Source organism: Paramisgurnus dabryanus, chromosome 20, assembly GCF_030506205.2.
Source record: "Paramisgurnus dabryanus chromosome 20, PD_genome_1.1, whole genome shotgun sequence".
NCBI classification, from domain to species: domain Eukaryota; kingdom Metazoa; phylum Chordata; class Actinopteri; order Cypriniformes; family Cobitidae; genus Paramisgurnus; species Paramisgurnus dabryanus.
The window spans coordinates 9,488,396-9,509,676 of record NC_133356.1 but is presented as its reverse complement, the minus strand read 5'-3'; the positions used below and the strand labels follow the sequence as shown (position 1 = coordinate 9,509,676).

The 21,281-nt window shown below is 37.5% G+C and overlaps 1 protein-coding gene across 1 annotated transcript in view; it reads left to right on the top strand.

The window, feature by feature from the left end:
• The first annotated feature begins 219 nt into the window (after positions 1-219).
• adgra1b (adhesion G protein-coupled receptor A1b) overlaps positions 220-21,281 on the top strand; it is a 93,547-nt gene continuing 72,485 nt past the window's right edge. Inside the window, exons 1-6 of the mRNA XM_065296269.2 lie at positions 220-458; positions 6,815-6,886; positions 14,597-14,668; positions 16,892-16,963; positions 17,210-17,281; positions 18,252-18,415. Of these exons, the coding sequence (XP_065152341.1) occupies positions 235-458; positions 6,815-6,886; positions 14,597-14,668; positions 16,892-16,963; positions 17,210-17,281; positions 18,252-18,415 (676 nt within the window). The 5' untranslated portion in view covers positions 220-234. The remainder of the gene's footprint in view (positions 459-6,814; positions 6,887-14,596; positions 14,669-16,891; positions 16,964-17,209; positions 17,282-18,251; positions 18,416-21,281) is intronic.

Sequence of the window (21,281 nt, the reverse complement as noted above, 5' to 3'; positions counted from 1 at the left end):
TTCACACAACACTAGTTTCTTCACCCTCTTTCACAGCAAAACTAAACTCAATTAACCCAAACCACGGATGTTAACACTGAATAGCGAACTGGTAACAACCGGACGTCCACGCACAGATTGAAAGAAAAGTTTTTGTTTTTCTTGCTCTTGGAGAATAAGGACACGCGTAAGGTTTCAGGATGCAAACTTTACTGCAGTTTCATCCCAACTGGAGTATGTGTGTTTGATACGAAGATGACGAAGATGATGGTGCTTGTGTGCGCGGCGATTATTGGCTGTTGGAGATGCGCTCTGAGCAACAGATACTGTCCTGATTTAATGATTGACAGCTGTCACTGTACCGCCGAGAGGTCAAAGGAGTTTAATAGACAGACCGTCCGCGTCAAAGTCATTTGTGACGACGCGGACCTGACGGAGACCATGCCGCCCAGCTCTTTACCCAACAACACGGTGTCACTGTGAGTAACTATCATATTTTACATGTGTTTATGGGTGCTGATAATTTTATAACAGCAGAACATGACATACTGGTTTATACACTGCAAAAACTACTTTTTTACTTAGTATTTTCTTGTTTTCTGCACAAATATCTAAAAATTCTTAAATCAAGAAGCATTTTCTTGATGAGCAATGGTGACTTAAAAAAAAGTAAGTGTAGTTTTTAGGCAAAAAAAATATGCATTGTAAATGAATTCGGGCTTAAAACATGCAAAAAAATGTGCAAGAAAAGTTAAAAAATGTACTTACCCCATTGGCATATTTTTTTTGCTTGTTTTAAGCACAAATTCACTCAAATTGTATGCTAGACTTATTTTTTAAGATATTTTACTCATCAAGAAAATTCAACTTATTTTAGATATTTGTACTGAAAACAAGACAAAAATACTAGGTAAGAAAGTCATTTTTTTGCAGTGTAGTGCTGTGAACTTACCTCTAATGCATTTTGAACTTTACAAACTGTTATTTCCTTCCTAGATATTGGTAGAATTTGTATCTTCAGGTGTTATTTGAATGAATTATGATGGTTTTACTGATTGGACAGGTGCTGTGAATTTACCAGGACCATGTGTAAGATGTACATCACAGTTTTTGTAGACCAATCTCTGTTTGATGTGCAGTAAAGTACAAGCCCAACAGCCCATATATGTGCTGAATGTGTCCCCACCACAACCAACAGTTTACTAAAACACACACACACACACACACACACACACACACACACACACACACACACACACACACACACACACACACACACACACACACACCCACATGTTGGTGTATGTGGTTTACGGGGACATCTCCATAGACGCAATGCATTTTATACTGTCCAAACTGTTATATTCTATTCCCCTTACCTACCCCAGTCCCTAACCCCAATGTCACAAAAACCTGTTGCCAGTCTTTAATCAATGAAAAACTACCATTTAGTATGTTTTTTTAGCTTTTCCGTTTATGAGGACAGTCTCTGTGTCCCCGTAAACCACCTTTATAGCATAATAAACATGTCATTATACACTATTCATGTCCTCGTAAACCACATAGACCAACCCACACACACACACACACACACACACACACACACACACACACACACACACACACACACACACACATGTTGGTGTATGTGGTTTACGGGGACATCTCCATAGACGCAATGCATTTTATACTGTCCAAACTGTTATATTCTATTCCCCTTACCTACCCCAGTCCCTAACCCCAATGTCACAAAAACCTGTTGCCAGTCTTTAATCTATGAAAAACTACCATTTAGTATGTTTTTTTAGCTTTTCCGTTTATGAGGACACTCTCTGTGTCCCCGTAAACCACCTTTATAGCATAATAAACATGTTATTATACACTATTCATGTCCTCGTAAACCACATAGACCAACCCACACACACACACACACACACACACACACACACACACACACACACACACACACACACACACACACACACACACACACACACACACACACACACACACACACACACACACACACACACACACACACACACACACACACAGTTTATGTAATAATTTTGCATGTATTTGTGTGTTAGTGTTATAGACTTTAATCCTGGGCTTGTGTTTTAGTTTTGGGCTGTCAGGAAATCTTTTTCCTGTTGTAAGAAGCGTCACATTCATATTTCTGGTGAAGCTTCCCTCATCACACTTTTGTTTCTGAGAGCTGAATAAATAAACAGTCGGGCGGCGGAGGGGTTCTCTGCTGGGACTCATATATAATAATCTTCATCAGTCATTTTTCACCATTACTCTATATGAAACATCTTGAGCGGGATGTCAGGAACACATCTTTAATTCATTTACTATTATTCATTAGTAAAATAATAAGAAGTCTATTATTCATTTTTAGATGAATACATTTACATTTTTGTAGGCTTATAAATTTTGGTTGCTTTTAGCAAGTACTTATAAATTAAATTGTTCCTATGCATTTCATATTTTATACGTATATTTTTAATAGACTTGGGTCTAAGTAAAAGTCTTAAAGTAACAGTTTAGTAAAAAATGAAAACCCTGTCATTACTTTTATTATTTAATCACCATTATGTGATTCCTGTTTTTTCAAGCATCATAAGGCTATATATCCACATCATCATCTGTATATGATAAAGACACATCATTACGGCATTGTTTCGGCTTCTTGTCACACAGAGGGTTTTCCGTGTATCTTACTAGGTCCTCTTTCTGGCACCAAAGGTCTGTGTGAATGAGGTTTATGTGAAGAACAGCGACAATAAAGTCAATGTCAGTGAAAAGCTTGTTTTCCTTTGTATGTATTGAGTCCAAAACGTATATAAAAACTTTGCATTCCCTACTGAAAAATCCAGGCAGTAGCTGGTTTAAGCTGGTCCTCCCAGCGTATAGCTGCTCAAGCTAGTGGGTCAGCTCGTCCAGCCTGACCAGCTTAAAAAGTGACCAAAACACAGCTTAAACTACATAATATTGACACCTGAGATATCAGTATATTCAAAAACTTTGGGTAAAAACATTACTACTCATTATAAGGTTGGCATTTGCATGAAATTGAGTGTTTGATACAGTAAGATTTCTGAGTAACAATATTTAAGTTGTGATTGATATTTCAGTACATCTGATGTATCTGGACCCTCTCAATGAACGTGATTTCACCAAGTAAGATGTGATACTGGAACAACACCATTGTTGGTCCTGGATCAACATTTTCATTGACCAATCAGATTGCAGGATTAAGATTAGTGTGCATGTAAGATTTAGGTTGAGGATAGGGCTAGGGGCTTTTAACAAATACTCCTCATTATTTCACACTTATTTGAGGGTTTAAAAATGAATAGGGTTGGAGTTAAGGGTAGGTTGGGGTATCTTTGATTAAAACATTGATCCAGGATCAACAAAAAATGTTTGAGGGTTTAAACGTGAATTAAAATATTATTTCTCTTCTCTCCATTTAGAGTTGTTTGATTGATGGTTTAGTAGTGAGAGGTGAGACGAGTTGATAAATGACATCATTAAAACTTTTGAACCAGAGTATGATGTCACAGTAGTGATTAGGGATGTTCATATTAACCAGTAATTGACGGTAAGAATAATGACCGATTAATATTGTCAGTTAAAAGAAAGAAAAAAACTGTGTGTGCTTCGACACGTGCCTACAGACATTTTGCCACTTTTCTAATTTGTGAAAGGCCTGTAAATGACGCAAATGATTGCTGCCCTGACGGTCAGGTAAAGTAATCATTTGTATGAGAAATAATTTTTACTGCATATGTGTCCGTACTTGAGTATGGTTTGGAAGCTGTAAAAAAATAGCTGTAAGCAGCTGGTTGCCAGTAACTTACTGTAGAAGATAAAGACTGAAAATGTTTATTTATCTTTGAACAAACTGTTGCCAGTAAATAACATAGATGTAAAATCTACAGTAAGTTACTGGCAGCTAGTTGTCTAATTTCTACAGAATTTTTTTACAGTGTGGAGATGTGCGTGTGTGCGCAAGATGATGCGGTCCATTTCTGTCTTGCGCGTGGCCGGACTGACCTTCACTGAAAAAAATATTAATTTAAATTTAATTAATTTTTAAATTTTTTTTTTTAAGGTAAGTGGTTGCAATCAGTTTATTTAAGCTAAATTTAAACAAAAGTTTTTTTTATTTTATTTTTAAATTTTTTTTGTTTAAATTTAGCTTAAATAAGTTGATTGTGACCACCTACCTTAAAAAATTGAGTAAATTGAATGAATAATTTTTTTCAGTGTTCGATGATCACCTCTGTCCTAGATCCTGACCATAAAGATCTCTCTTTTTGCACAAACAGAGAAAAAGACAAATTTTTAAATAATAAAAATGGCCATTGTGTTAAATGAAAGAGAGACAATCCGCCCTTTTTGGATATTTATCCTCTGGACTGATCGCATGCTCTTTGATAATGTAATTATGCGTGAAAATTTGATAATGTATGAATCCTATTTCTGTTGTTGATCTGTTGCTGCTGTTTGCACATGCAAATTAAATAAAATGTTTGTATTGTTTGTACCGGGTCACAGACAACCGTCAACTGTATTTTACTTAATGCAATTTAATATTAAAATCGAATCAGTTAATGGTTAATGTTCGGTTAACAAGCCTCAGGGCTCCAGACTGCCCCCAAATGGTGGCATTTTGCCCCTAAAATTTGAGAGTGTGCAACTGAATTTTACATCCAGTCGCACATGTGCAACCAGTAAATTTGACCTTTTTTTTCCAAAAGTGCACAATAAAATGTGACACTGAATTTGAAACAGCACATTGTACTTTCTGCATCTATCATTAAAGTATTTATTAGTAATACAGTGGAAATTAGTAGAAATGTGAATATTTGGTTAGCATGTTGATTTACGGTGTGTGCCCCTAAATTTTCTGGTTGCGCCCCTAAAATTTTCAGTTGGGGGCCACTGTGCTCCTAGTGAAAAAAGTTAGTCTGGAGCCCTGCAAGCTTAAAATAACTAACTGAAATGAACATCCCTATTTTATGCTAAAATAATCACCAAATATTCTCTATTCTGTTGGCGTTGACATAAGACTCTCAATATAGATCTAAATATGAATATGACAGACAGTTGTGGTTTATAATTCAAGAATAATTTCTTATATCAAATGAAAGATAAAATAAGTTTTAATTCCATCTACACACGCCGACACGCTCCATCACACAGACTAACGTTAATGAATCCTGTACTTTTAGAAAACCCAAAATCAGTGTCAACTGTCTAAAAATATTAGCAAGAAAAATATTAAATCTGCCAAGAATACAGTTGTGGTGGTGTGTTGTCCCAGCCGATCTCGCTCTGAGTAGGGTAAACGCTGAGGTTATTTAAAGTGTTATACTGTGGTGGTGACCGCTGGTTCCTTTATTGAGCGTTCCTGCTTTTATAAATTTCATAAAACACACCAGAGCTTCTGTCTGTGAAATCTGTGAACAGGGGTGAACGCCCACACCAGACAGATCCCCAAACAGTCATAGAGCTGAGGATTTGTTGAAAGATATAACTGCAAGTGTGCCTGCATGTCCACAGCTGTTTTTATAGTCCGTTATAATATAAAACTTTATATGTAAAGTCTCAGATCTACTGTAAGGTTGCACAAAGAAGAGTAAAAAGTGCAGATGACATCATTTATAATGTGATACATTAGAATCACAACACGCACACACACACACAATTTCCTGGGACATGTTGAGAAAAATAAACATGATATACCGCATACTTTTACTGTATATGTCGTCTCAGTGTTTTTGTATGAATGCAGTGTGGTGTATGCAGCTGCATCCGTCTGAATGTTTCCAGACTTTTCTAATGCACACTTGAACTCCGGCATAAAGTCCCGTATGTCCAAGGTCAACTCCAGTCGATATGAAATATGTTATTTTGGTCAGATGTTCCTAGTAACCTGATATTATAGAAAAACACACGGGTTTCAGCAGTGGAGGTTGGAAATCTTTGCCCTGCCACACGGGATGTTTGTAATAGTTACGATTGTGATCTTTAGCCCGCTCGCTTTATGTGATTGGTGACTGTAGACCGCCGAAATGTTCTGTTGCTTTTATAATAATAGAGTCGAGGTGTGTTGGTGCGGGAGGGCAGGAGTTTAGAGACGACGATAGAGCAGCTGTAAAGGGTGGAGTGACTTCATTTACTTTGTGTTTCTGTGAATCATGTGAAAATGGAGAATTTTGCACATGACAAAGCCACCCATCAGTTTGCCTAGTAAAACACATTTAACATTATACATCTTAGCAGCTACAGGGGATATTTGTGGGGGAGGTTTTCAGTGGTCGCAAGATGATTTTTCCCAGCCTGCATTGCAGTAATTTTCAGTGCATTTCAAACTGTTCTCTTGTTCACTGCTGACTGAATATTGTGAAATGTATGCAGACCGAGATGTGCATTGTTTTTCCAAACAAAGATGCGTGCACGCACACACGCACGCACACAAAGACTGCAATGACATAAACCATTTGCTCAAGCAGTTTATGTAAGACAATATTTACTTTCTCTCTCTCTCTCTTTCTCAATCGCTTGTCCTCAGAGAACATTGACTGATGTTGTAAATAGAAAGTTGGAAGGACACAGAATTTTTGGCATGCACTGTTTACATAATGTAAAGTTATGTTTTGCTTGCTATTTCCTGGATGTTACCCAGAAGTGAGAGAGAGAGAGAGAGAGAGAGAGAGAGAGAGAGGTCGTCTCCTGACCTTGTGTGTGTGTGTGTGTAAATTGTCATCTGTATTTATGTGTCTGTAATGTCTGTCTTGTGTTTGTTTTCTCTCCTCAGACTCCTGAGCAACAATAAGATCTCAGTAGTGAGAAATAACTCCTTCATCGGACTGGGATCTCTGGAGAGATTGTGAGTTTAATCTGTGCAGTCAACATATACTTGGTTTAGGTTTAGCTCCTGGTGATGTAGATGTAGTGTACATATAACAATGAACGCATGAGTGTGAAGATCACAGATCATTAGATTATTTATGCTTACGGTTTCAATCCAAAATGTTTGTTTCTATATAGTGTTTGTGTGTTAAAGAAATAGTTCACCTAATAAAGAATTCAAATTGTTAAGAGTGATCTCAGCGGCTTTGATTTTTACAGAAAATTACCGTTCAAAACTATTCAACATGTACAGGTTTCAAAAAATCTGTTCAACAGTCCAGACAATGTCATGATCGTAGAGATGAAGATTAAACTCACCTTTATATTGTTATATTGCCAGATCCTCGCATAATCTCATGCGTAATCAGAGTTTACTGTTTAGGGAGTGTCTTGCGTGTATTTTGTGAACGTGAGCGTCTCTTTTATCATTAACGGTTTTGACGCGTTTGCAGCAGGCACTTATTTTGACAAAACACACGAAGCACATGGTTCATATGAAGCAACAAACACATATTTTGAAAACACAAGCAACACACGACACTCCGAACACTTGTTTTGAATTTGCGCCTCTCGGATGAGCAGTCACGAGCCACCACTGTTATTTTGTGTATTTGGTATAATACAATGTGTTTGCGTGGTTTATGGTTAAAAAATCACATTATTTTCCTCATACCGTACATTTTAGTAGCTCCAGATTTTACTCTCTTCCTGAAACGCACGGATTTTGTACAAAAATCATCGATTTGAAAAGCACTTTGTCCCTGATTGGCCAGCTAATCTGTACGTTGTGATTGGCCTGATATCTCTGATGTCAGCCGGAAATGTGACGCTTCTTATAATGTTTGAAAGATTCGGCACAATTCAATGCTAAGTAAGGGATAATGTAGAGGCAGCCGGTAGTTATCGGGAAATAAGCCCCGACAGTGTGATCAGGACCCGACACGAAGCGGAGGGTCTTGTATCACACTGAAAGGCCTTATTTCCCGATAACTACCGGCTGCCTCTACATTATCCCGCTTATTACACGGCTACTTGTCACATAAGAAAAAAAACGGACATGAATATGAATTTGAAACATTTTATTGGCGTATTTGTTTTAAATTAACATTTTTATCCTTCCGCGAAACTTTGCACAGATGCATAAAATGATCGTAATACCTTATTAAGATCCTCTGCTTCATACTTGTCTGTCTCCATTTTTTCTCTTTTAGCCAGTCTTTGAGAAGTTTTAATGCCCATTCTGTATTTTTTTTGTGTATTGGCTTCGTAGCTGTCATGCTCTATTTTGACAAGTTCAGTCTCAGTAAGCTGTCTGTGTCTTACACATGAACAACAGAAGCAATTAGAGCGACACAAGAACAGTTAGTACATAAGTGCACTAGAACTAGTCTAATCAAAGTATACATAGCCAAGGGTTAGTAATTTTCTTTTTTTTTGGACAGAGAATACAAAGATGAGCATAGAAAAAAGAAGAGAGATAGCAAGTGAGGTGTTGGCGGAAGAGATGGGTTTTAGCCGATTCTTTAAGACTGCTACAGAGTCAGCAGATCTTGTCGCAACCACAGATCATTCCACACATGAGGAACAGAACCAGAGAAGGTATAGTGATTAAGATATAGTGATTCTTTCCCTTTCGGGGGGATCTAGAAGGTGCATAAGTCTGCATAAGGGATTAAAGGTAAGGGGGTGCTGACCCAGTGGTGGTTTTAAAGGCCAGGGGCCTCATTAATAAAATGCTGCATCGAAACCATCCTACATTTGATCTTACGATCATTTATCAAAAATGCGTATGTGTGATGCATAGAAAATGCGCATACACCTTTCTTTCAGATTTGAAATCTATAAATCGCAAATGATCTTGAATTTGTGCGCAGATGAGCAGTTTCAGATCTCCGCCTTTAAATGATGCCTAATTAATGTCGTAGACATATAAAAGAGCCTCTGTCAGTGTTTAAATTCTTTTCAAGCAGCAAGAATGGCTTATATTTCCAAAAACCTGCATCAATCGGTCAAGTAAAAGTGCATATGTCTGCTCAGACCCTGACGTGGCGCTGTCAAAGACAATATAAATATGGACTTTGCCGTGGATTTTTGCGAACGCAAACCTTTCGATAAAATCTGTGCGTACGCATGCTTTATAAATGAGTCCCCACGACAGAGCTTTGAGTTTGATGCGAGCTGCTATAAGAAGCCAGTGTAACCTGACAAAGAGAGGTTTTTTCTCTAACGGTACATTCAAACGGTACCTTTAAAGCAGTGGTTTTCAAACTGGGGGCACCGGGGGGCCGCGAGATGGTGCCAGAGGGCCCCAGTTTTATGACATTTTATGAAATACATTAATTTATCATGAATTCTGTGTAATTAAAACTAAAAAAAATAAGGCTACTAACCAAAAGCACTACTTTTTTGTATAATTTAATGTTTTTTTTATTAAAATGTTGAGTTTTAGAACAGTTTTTTGTCACAAATTTTCTTTGGGGGGCCGCAAAGGAATTCACCGTACACAAGGGGGGCCGCACGCTGGAAAAGTTTGGGAACCACTGCATTAAAGGACGGCTCTCCTGATTTTGCCAAGTGGTTGATGTCCTCAGGCCAACATTATGTTGACCCTGGGACAACATTTCAATCAACCAATCAGATTTCCGAAATAAGATTATACTGTAGTTTGTTTTAAGTTTAAGCTTACAACCAGGATTAGTTATTTCTAGACCATTGGTTTTTACTTAACATGTCCCTCTGATTTTAGGGTTTGGTTATGGTTAGGGTTGGGGTTTGGGGTAGGTTTAGGTTTTATTTAGAAAAATATTGTCCTTGGGTCAACACAATGTTGAACTGTCAACAACAGTTCGAGCATTAAAGGACACTCCACTTTTTTTGAAAATATGCTCATTTTTTATTATGCCAGAATGAGAATATAGTTCCTGCCATAGAAATTTGCAACTTTTAATTTTCTGTCGGTCTTAGGACACAATGTAACTACAGAATCAATTTTAAATAGGAAAAACATTAAACTCTTTGGTTATTTTTAGCACGATGCTAATGGTCTAATCAGATTCAATGGATTATGCTAAGCTATGCTAAAAGTGGTACCGCCAGACCCGGAGATCAGCTGAATGGATTCCAAAATGGTAAGAATCAAATGTCAAATGCTCTACGGGAGCTGAAAAATGAGCCTATTTTCAAAAAGTGGAGTGCCTCTAAGGTCACCTATCTTATCTCTTTTAATGAAACTCTTATCTTGAGCAACTGCTCTGAGTCTCTGTTACGTTTGATTAAATGAATCAGAGTAACACATGTGAAGGACAGACGGTAATGTTTACTTACTGTGTGAATGTCAGACACTTTTCTAAAGCTTGGTTTTAAACACTGCATTGGCTGCTGTTATTTGAGCTGTTTGTTTGGAAACAGATTCTTCACTGACTGTAAATCTGGCAACCCTACGGTCCATGAACACGCTGACTGTGTGTCCGTGACTGCAGTTTGATTAAATGTTGTAGACCCAAACATAATAATTGTTAAACTCACACGATACACCAACACAAAAGTGTTTGCTAACGCGACATTAAAAGTTACTATGGTTTAAAGGGACAATAAGTAGGATTTACCCACATCTAGTGGTGAAATTGTATTTTGCATTCAAACGAACAGTGCTCTCTAGCGCCTCGCCTTTCCAAATGCGTGTTGCAACTACGGTAGCCGTTATGTAATCACTGATCTCCTTCTCCGTTTCAGCTGGTTCACGTGTTCTGAATGAAAACGCGTTGTGGAAACGCGTTGGTAGGCTAGTGCTTTTTGTCCCTCTCTGCTATTATAGTTTATCAATATGGCGGAACGACGTAAAGCTTCCTTGTACTTAACCATTCCATGTAAGTAAAGAGAAGAAATTCTAAGCTTACAAAGACAAGTCAGATCACTGGCATAGGTCATTTGACACCAACGAGGACATATTTATGATTAAAGACATTGATTTTGATTAATAAAACACTTAAAATCCTACAGTCCCTTTAAAAACCTGTAAAATTAGGTTAATACATATACAAAAACAACACGCATGTGAAAGGTTAGCCCATTTTTTTTTTGGGGGGGGGATTATAAATATATTGGAGAATATAAATCTTTGCAGGGTATACAAACCAGAGGCTGCGGAATGTCGTGGTATGGACGTCTACAATAATTTTATTATATTTGGTAGGCCTATATCAGAGTACTATGGTATGACCTCATACCAGACAGCTGTACCATGGTACCACCACAGTAATTGTTTGTAAGGGTAATCAGCTTCAGATGAAACTAAATAAAGAAATATATTTGTAAATATACAGTACTTGCCAAAGTTTACCTCACCGGTGTTGTTTCAACGTGTTGACTTTAGCAAATAAAGTTGTCTGGTCAGTTAAATTGCCAGGCAATGATCACATAAGATAATATTTTTGTATTGTTTTTTTGGTCCTGTGAGACCGTGATATCTGTCAGAGGTCATCAGCCGATCAGTCTTGATGTCCAGTTTAGTCCAGTTGAAATCAGATTCTAATGATTGACTCTATTACCGGAGGGAAACAGGAAGAGGAAGTAGACGGTGATGTCATAGCGGACACAGAGCTGAACTTTTACACACACTTGTTTCCCTGTTCCAACTCAAAACTATAACTTTAGACAATGTTTTGTTTGTTTCTGTGTGTGTGTGTTTATTTTTTTGGCTGAATAGCATTACTGTTTTTCATTCACTATTGAATAATGAGAAATGAGCTAGACTAAATAGACTGATAAACTGATGCCAGATTACAGCAGCGATCTTGAGTACAGGTTACATAACATTACAACTTTATCATCATTCTGTAGAGTCCAGTGCCAATGAAATGTGGTTCACATCTAACCAGAAGTGCAAACAGCAATGGTATATTCAGTGTATTTAATAAAAGCTTTAATGGAAATGATGTGGCAGAGAAACAAGTATGAAATGACAACGAATACAGGGTGCATACAAAAGAGTAAAGAAGATCTTGTAACCTAAACCTATAAGGCAGTGGTTTTCACTGTCATAACATTATTAATGATTTTTCTTTTCTGTCGCACAGACACGGCGGTAAGAAAAATCCCTCAGATGCACTTTTTGTTTCGTAATACAGTACAGAACATATCTGAGAGATTGATGGATATGAATCTTTTCTCTCAGACACTGGTTTGTTTACACATGTCGAGCTTTCTCAACATGACTTGCTGCTTAAGTAAATTCATCGCCCTCTGAAGTGTTATTGAACAACACTGGATGCTTACTAATGAGTGAACATGAGCTCTGTGCTCTGTTAGATTATATTAACAATAAGTTAATTGGTTTACCTCACAGAATGCTTTAGAAGAAACACAAGTACAAGCACATACACATCTCATGCCAGATCACATTTTTCTGTGTTTGACATTATTTTACACATTAGCACAGCGATGTAAGCAGTACCACAGCTCCTGTCTATTTTAATGGAGATCCAGTTTGAATGTTTTGGGATCAAAAAGCTAACTGGTGTAAAATATGCAGTGTGAAATATAATCTGTGACTGCTAACAGGATCGAGTTTCTTTTTCAGCAGGACACAATGGCAGATAGGCTTGAAAGAGCATCTAAAAGTCAAACAGGCTTCACGCTGTGAAACTTTATAAAGGCTGTGATTGATTATAAAGACACTCATATTGTCATTTGTTTGCACATGTTGATGTCTGGATGTTTTTTTTTTTGTTTGTTTAAACATTTAAACTGAATCATCTTCTTGTAGCACAGAGATTCAGAAACTAAACTGGACACCTTTATTTCAGTGTTTTTATGGTTTCATAAATAATAAAAAAATGAGACCAAAAGAAAGATGGCTTATGAAAGGTGAAAGGTCAGTCCTAAAGTATTTTTCCTCTGTAGTTTGTTGTGTTATGATGATCCACAGATGTCACAGTGAACTCTTGTAGATTCATGTCACTCCCCTCAGACGCAGGAAACGCTAAGAAACAATATCAGGAAATTTATTTTGGCTTCAGACGAAAGCCATGTCTTGTATTTTTAGCATGTTTGGTCTGTGAACAGGAGAGAACACAATAGAAAATAATTCAAAATGTAATAATTGTTGGTAAACACCGAAAATGGCTCTTTATGTGAGCTAAATATTTCTATTTCAAATGGGCTTTTGTTTGGTTGTCAGACAAAATAAAATTTTAAAGGAATAGGACTCTAAACGATCTCAAATGAGGCATAAGGGTCTTATCTAGCGAAACAATTGTCATTTTTGAGAAAAAAAAAAAAAATATGCACTTTTAAACCACAACTTCTCTTCTTCCTCCGGCTGTGTGACGCGCCAGCGCGACCTTACGTAATTGCGTAATGACATCAAAAGGTTATGTGTTACATATATGTAGGGCCCTATAATTTCCGCAATCACGGAATCACGGAATTGTCAAATTAACACGGAATCTAGTATTAATGCGGAATTTTCATATTTTGAATAAAATTATGTTTTTGTGTGGGAGACAAACGTATGTCTGGGGGAAATGCAGACCGGGGGAAGGAAATCTGGGCGACACACCCCCTCCCGTCGTTTCAGACCCCCTCCAAAACACTGAAACCATGGCGAAGTGGCTCTCCACGACTCTTTCGTCAGCGAAAAATTAAGAAATTCGACGCTAAGCAATTAGTTCCGAGCAGTTCTCACATGACTTTTAAGTGACCGGAGAACTGTTATTTTGTAAGTTTTGTCAACACTCTTTGCGCTCAACATGCACTCTCTCATCCACGTCTGTCTCATTGCACGTCTCTCACGTGCACACGCTCTTGCATCTGTCCGAAGTCCGAACACAAATCCTCATGTATTTGTTCAGTTTTATGCATTTCAAGCGAGCTTAGGCAAACTAACTATCCCTCGCATTTAAAATATAAACATCTCCATCATGGCGCCGCTCTCTGTCTCTCTTTCGCTCGCACGTGCAAAGAGCTGCGCGCTCATGCTGTCCTAAGTCAGATCACTATCCTGTGTATGTTTGTAAAGTTATATGCATTTCAATCGTCTATAAAATATGGATCGCATTCCGCTGCACCGATGTGTTTAAGGCACTTCTGAAGGCACCACTGCTTTGACACCTTGTTGTAGCCTCCTGCAACAACACTAAACAATGCATTGAATTGAGTTGTTGTGTGTGTGTGTGTGTGTGTGTGTGTGTGTGTGTGTGTGTGTGTGCGCGTGTGCGCGTGTGTTTGTGTATGTGCGTGTGTAAATGCATGTTTTACAGTCATTAAGTAATCGTGTTATCCCGTTTTTCCCCAAATCATTTACATTTTAATCATTAACATTAAAGGCACACTCTTTTTACAAAGTATTAAATAAAGTGTGTTCAATACTTATTCCCTGTGTCATTTCACTTTATTTATTATGACCCAACTTGTATACTTAAATGTTCTGATTTTTTTGTATGAATTCAATATTTGGCTTCATGGCTACATCTGGTGGAAATTTTGTGTCAATAGCCCACTTAGAAATCCCCTTACTAATAAAAATGCTGATGTGTCAAATACTTATTTTCCCTGCTGTATCTGCATTTGTGTTAAGCATAACAATGTAATCTTCTTGATACTTAAATTATCCCTTTAACTCTTCATAATAAACTTACAAATGAATTATATTCTCATGAATCTTTTTTCATTTTTCATGCTTCTTTAGAGATCTCAGAGGGAATCTCATCAGCAGAATTTCTCCCGGTGCATTTAATGGTCTGACAGCTCTGAAGAGATTGTAGGTTTGATCCACGTGCCTCAGTCTGTTTTCTCTAGATATGATTTTGAGTTTATGTTTTTAAAACTACAGTTTCATCACATAACAAACTACTTCCATTGTTTGCCACCATGTGTTATCTTAAACGTTAAAGGAGCTTTATGTAACATTGACTTCTAGAGGTTAAACTTTGTACTGCAGATTAAATTTTAAATATTGGAGACGTTTTTCCTGGCCCCCTTTCCGGTTGCCAGACACACACAGAAGCACAACTGTCGGTGGAAAGCACAAGTTTATCTGCTAATTTTTACATTTGCAATGCTTTTGTTTCCTGCAAATTACACTGACTTTCTTACTTAGTATTTTTGTCTTGTTTTCAATAGAAATATCTAAAAATTCTTAAATTAAGGTGTTTTTTCTTGATGAGCAAAACGACCTAAGTAAATAAGTCTAGTTTTAAGACAAATAATATACAATTTAAGTGAAATTGTCCTTAAAACCAGCAAAATTATCTGCCAATGGGGTGAGAAAAAAAATGTGAAATAAGATTTCTTTTTTCTTAAACACTTAATTCAAGTAAAATATTTTTGCTTGTTTTAAGCAAAAATTCACTTAAATTGTATTTTTTTTTTGTCTAAAAACTAGTATTATTTTCTTAGGTCATTTTGCTCATCAAGAAAATACATCTTGATTTAAGAATGTTTAGATATTTCTACTGAAAACAAGACAAAAATACTAAGTAAGAAAGTCATTTTTTGCAGTGTACAACTTGCCTGTGTGGATTTTTATAACTTAATCTTTGGCTCATTTCAGAGGTTGCGTCCACTGGAGGTCACATTTATGGGCAATTGCGGTTTCATTTAAGTAAGTGTGATAACTGGCAAAACTATTGGGTAAATTGGCAGTGGGCAGGATCACACCAAAAGAAAAACAGACATTTTGGACCGGAAGGCACATTTAAAAAAGCGAATAACTGGCTACAGCATTGTTTTTTAGGGAAACAGATACGTGAACTTAGCAAAAAATTCTAGTATTTAGTTATAGTATTTTATTTAGTACAGTCAAAAACCTACATACAGCTCCTTTAAAGTCCCATGCTAATATGCAGAGACCATTATACGTAATATGAGGGTTCAACATCGAAGTTTTATATTTTGTTCCCACAATACTTAATCTTTAGTTTTCATTCATCACATACACAATTATACACAAAATGACATGACACGCTTGTTTCAACTCTCCCCACTGTTTACAATAAAAATGGTAGATTAGGAATAAAAAAGCATGAATTCAAGATTAAGAAAAATATATATAATCTGGAGAATTTACAACAAAATGAACGCATTTTACAGTTTAATTCTGGGTCTGATAAGCTGTGAACCTCAACCTGATTGTCCAACAGTTCAATGGACACATGCACACATGCACAACTGGAGTTGTGTGGTTGGTTTAATGTGTCTCTGATTGAAGGGATTTGTGCGTCTGATTGTGGATGTGTGTGCCAGTTCAAGGCTGCTGTTAGGTTTTATTTTAAGCGTGTGGTTTCAGTCGCTCCGCTGGGTTAATTTAAAAACTCAAAACCCATGATTACAGACAGCACTGCTTCAGAACCACACACAACACATGTCTCTTATAACACACACACACAGACAGAAAGTGAAATATTCAAAACTGTAAAAGTCCCTGCTATATTTTATTGCATATTGCTGCTCTTTTATTATACTTTACTATTTCTATATTTTATTATTAATTCTGTACAGAAGTACATGTTTAGTTAGAGCAGTATTTATGAGTCAGTGGAACGAAATTTCATTAATATGTGCACTCTATATGTACAATTGAATGACAATAAAGCTACTTACTCCGTCCTACCTACCTACACACACACACACACACACACACACAAACACCTGAAGATTCTAACACAAACAATATGTGCAGACAGTAAATACAACAATGAATGAACTGCATTTGATGTGAATGAAAGGTTTCTTTGTATCTTAGCTGGAAATCCACTAGTTGTGTGTTTGATGTTAAGTACATCTCAGTGGTTCAGTGGTCAGGACAGTAGAACAGATTTTTCATATAAAAATGGACCGGGCAGAGAAACTCAGCTCAGCATATTTCACATATTCACAAAGCAGTTTATATATTTCAAAGCTATTTGATGGCAGCTAATTTATCTCTATTGAAATACTGTGTGTGTGCGCGTGTGTGCGTGCCTGTGTGTGTGTGTGTCCTCAGGGATCTCTCCAACAACAGGATTGGTTGTTTCTCTCCTGATATGTTTCTCAACCTTGGCCGCCTTTCAAAACTGTGAGTAGTGTTAAGGGAAAATATTCTCTCTCTCTCTCTTTCTCTCTCTTTCTCTTTCTCTTTCTCTTTCTCTTTCTCTTTCTCTTTCTCTTTCTCTTTCTCTTTCTCTTTCTCTTTCTCTTTCTCTTTCTCTTTCTCTTTCTCTTTCTCTTTCTCTTTCTCTTTCTCTCTCTCTCGTGTGAGTTTGACCTTCACATGAGTTTTCAGTATAAGATTCAATTTTTGTGTAATCTGTGTGTCTTTCAGTTATTTGTCTGGGAATATTTTTTCCACACTGCCGGAGGGTCTGTTCACACATTTGCCATCCCTGAGAATTCTGTAAGATTTTTTTTTAACAATTTTCTATTTGAAACATAAGTTTAAATGGGTCATATAACAAGAAATCAAGTTCTATTGATCATTTGAGATGAGAGTTTGTTTTACAATTGTAACATAAATTAACTGATAACTAAAAACTCAAGTTGATCTTGATTGATGAGGATCATAGAGAGGTTGGACATAATAAAACTAAATAAACTGTGTGTGGTTCAAATGTTCTAATTGGTTACTAATGCTGGGTACACACCAAAAGATAATCAGGCAAATTTTGGGCCAATTTCCCCCTTCCGACAAACCCTTCCTATGTCCCGATTATCTTGATGGTTTTACAGATTATATTATCAGATTTTCCCTTGGTGTGAGGTTTGTTAAGAGTGTCCGAAACTGCCGGAAGAACGTTGGAGCTGCCCGTCACGAATTGTTAATATTAAACATGTGCACACTCTTGAGATTATCACATGAAATAAAACAATATCCAATCAGAAAGCGAGATGATGGAAGATGGAAGCAGTCATGGCACAGCACAAAGTGAAGTTGATGCAAAGTTAACTTTAACACACCATGTTCCCACTGTCTCCATGACTTCACCCAAACCCTTTACTGTTTTCCATCAAATACCATCATTAAAATTTCTTCCTGCATATCGTCCGCCATGCTTATTCTAAAGTTTTGCGAGATTTTGTGAGATTTTCTGTGTTTATAGTCAAGACTCTAGTTTAAAATCTTGTTCGTTTTTGGTGTGCTGTTTTTGACACATCATGGCACACCACACACTATAGGAGCCAAACGGTTAAATCTAAGATTTTGTATCCTCATGTTTGTGGTCTATCACATTTTAAAAATCTTATAAGATGTAAAAAAATGTTTGGTGTGTACCCAGCATTGAACTGTAAGTAGATCGTATTTTCAAAAGAATCAAATGTTTTTATCTGAATAAATCATTGGGAAATCTGTTCATCTTCTTTTTTAGACACTTCAGCACAGATTATCTGTTCTGTGACTGTCAGCTGCAGTGGTTGTTGGAGTGGATCAGAGCTCATTCACTACGTGTAGGAAATGAAAGCGTATGTGTGTATCCCACCCGTCTTCATGGTCTTGAATTCAGCTATCTTCACGAACATCAGCTAAGCTGTGGTGAGACCTTCAGTACATGATTTCTACTGTTATGAAATGCTTTAATAAATAAATTGAATACATCATTGTGTGATATATATATATATATATATATATATATATATATATATATATATATATATATATATATATATATATATATATATATATATATATATATATATATATATTCGGGATGCACCGAATTCAGAATTCGGATTCGGCCGAACCCGAACCCCGTCAAAAAGCCCAGTATTCGGCCGAATCCGAATCCTGGATTCGGTGCATCCCTAATATATATATATATATATATATATATATATATATATCACACAATGATGTATTCAATTTATTTATTAAAGCATTTCTTAGAATCTTAGATTTTTTTTCAACCGAACCCTAAGCTTGCGCTACACTGGTCGTCGTCACGCGGCCGTTGATTACACACATCAGGTGCTGACGTGGAGATAAGTTTTTTTTTTTTTCGGTGAGCCTTACATTTACGCGTTTCACATTTCGTGGACGCACCTGAAAAAACTCATCACACCGCATCGCTTTCATTGTGCTTTGCAGTCGGGCTATCAAAATGCATCCCCGCCCTGCCCGTCGGGCTATAAAAAAATCTGGATTCGGTGCATCCCTAATATATATATATACAAAACTCACAGTTTGGATCATCCAGTTAGAGATTGGATCATTTTTTCGATCAGAAACCAGGGGCTACTGTCGCTTTAAGAGCGATTCTGCGAGTCACTCTCTTCACTGCCCGTACAATCTATATCACTTTAAAGCTTTCTGAGAGAGATTTAATTTTCTTACGTGAGGATAGTAATGACTGACAGGACGAAGTTGGAGGATTTGCACAAAAATCCATGACAAATCAGTACGGATTGCTTCCTGTACTGCGGCTTCGCCCGATCGCGAAAGTGACAGTAAAACTGGAGCGCGCGCTCAAACGCAATTTAAATACCCAATGCCTGAATTTCATGCACCACAATTACCCATCCAAATCTGTGAGAGGATACATAAGCATTTAAATATATATATTTTTCTCCCTATAAGTCAAGATAGCCCAACGGGCAGGGCGGGGATGCATTTTGATAGCCCGACTGCAAAGCACAATGAAAGCGATGCGGTGCGATGCGTTAGTTTTTCCAGATGCATCCACGAAATGTGAAACGCGTAAATGTAAGGCTCACCGAAAAAAAACCCCACTTATCTCCATGTCAGCACCTGATGTGTGTAATCAATGGCCGCGTGACGTCGACCAGCGTAGCTCAAGCTTAGGGTTAGGTTGAAAAAAAATCTAAGATTCGGCCGAACCCGAACCCCGTCAAAAAGCCCAGTATTCGGCCGAATCCTGGATTCGGTGCATCCCTAATATATATTTATTATTATTATTATTATTATTATTATTATTATTATTATTATTATTATATTTTTATAATAAATATATATTTTTTTTGTTGACTAAACAGTTGGATTTATTTTGTTATTTAGTTTTTGTAGTGCAAAATATAGTGTATTACATATAGTTATAGTTATACATATACACAGGGGCGTGTCTAGAGGGGGGGCATGGGGTGGCACCGCCCCCCCTTGGAATATGATTGGCCCCCCCTGGTGCCCCCCCTCCAATCTCATTGGGCCAGCTAGATTTACTGTCAACCTGAAAATGCCCACCGCACCATTGGACCAGAGAGCTGTCAATCACTGTTTGATTTGAGACTCGCGCGAACGCGAAGACGAAGCGAGCAGAGTAGTTGCGCGTTTTTAAAACAGGAGGAAAGAGATACCATGACACCCACCACACCATTGGACCAGTTGTCAGACACCCACCACACCATTGGACCAGTTGTCAATCACTGTTTGATTTGAGACTCGCTCGAACGCGAAGGCGAAGCGAGCACAGTAGTTGCGCGTTTTTAAAACAGGAGGAAAAAGACACCACGACACCCACCGCACAATGGACCAGTTGTCAATCACTGTTTGATTTGAGACTCGTGCAAACGAGAAGGAGGGCGCCCCGCCACAGACTCAACAGCCGCCACAGACTCAACACTGGCACAAATCAAAAAGATTTTCCATGATTACCATTTACATTTTATTTTACTATTTAAAACGGCTTCATGTGCTTTTGCAAGCGCTCAGCAGCGCCTCTCTCTCTCTCTCTCTCTCGCGTGCACGCTTTCTCACTGCTGCGTGCGGAACCTCGACAGTGCCTCTCTGACACTGAGTGAGGGAGTTAAAAGTTGGCGGTGTTTCCACCTGGGTTCCTCTGTTGTCTTTTCACGTAAAAGTTAACAGCCAACAGATGTTACTGACAGAGAATACGGTTGATCGAGTATTATGACTTAACGAAAGGTTAGTGTTTTCCCCCCACACACACACACACCAGTTCTCTGTGTACGAGCTCTCTCTCTCCCTCCCTATGGTGCGGTATGCGCGCGCACGCTTAACAGTATTCTCTGATATTTTTGAATTTGCGCTGAATTGCTATGCGCGATCTACAATAAAACTATCACTCGCATTTAAAATTAAAAGCGCTCATAAACACAATCAGATGAGAAGAGCAACCTTGCATGAGACACACAGGTAATCCGAAATCACCTCGTATCAGCTCTTCAATGTAAATTGTATCAGACAATGTCACATTTAAATTAGGATTTTAGCAGTATAAAGTAACAGCTGGTTGGATTAAACACGAGGTGTTATTGGGTCGTGTTAGTCACTAGCTTAAACTCTTTCTTGTTGTCTGACAACAGAACAGATAATATGTAAAAAATAGCATTCAGTTGTGTTATAATACAATATAGGCTAATAAACAATGAAAGTCAGATCAGACAGAGTAGAAAAACAAAATCCTGATATGTCAGATTGTTAACTA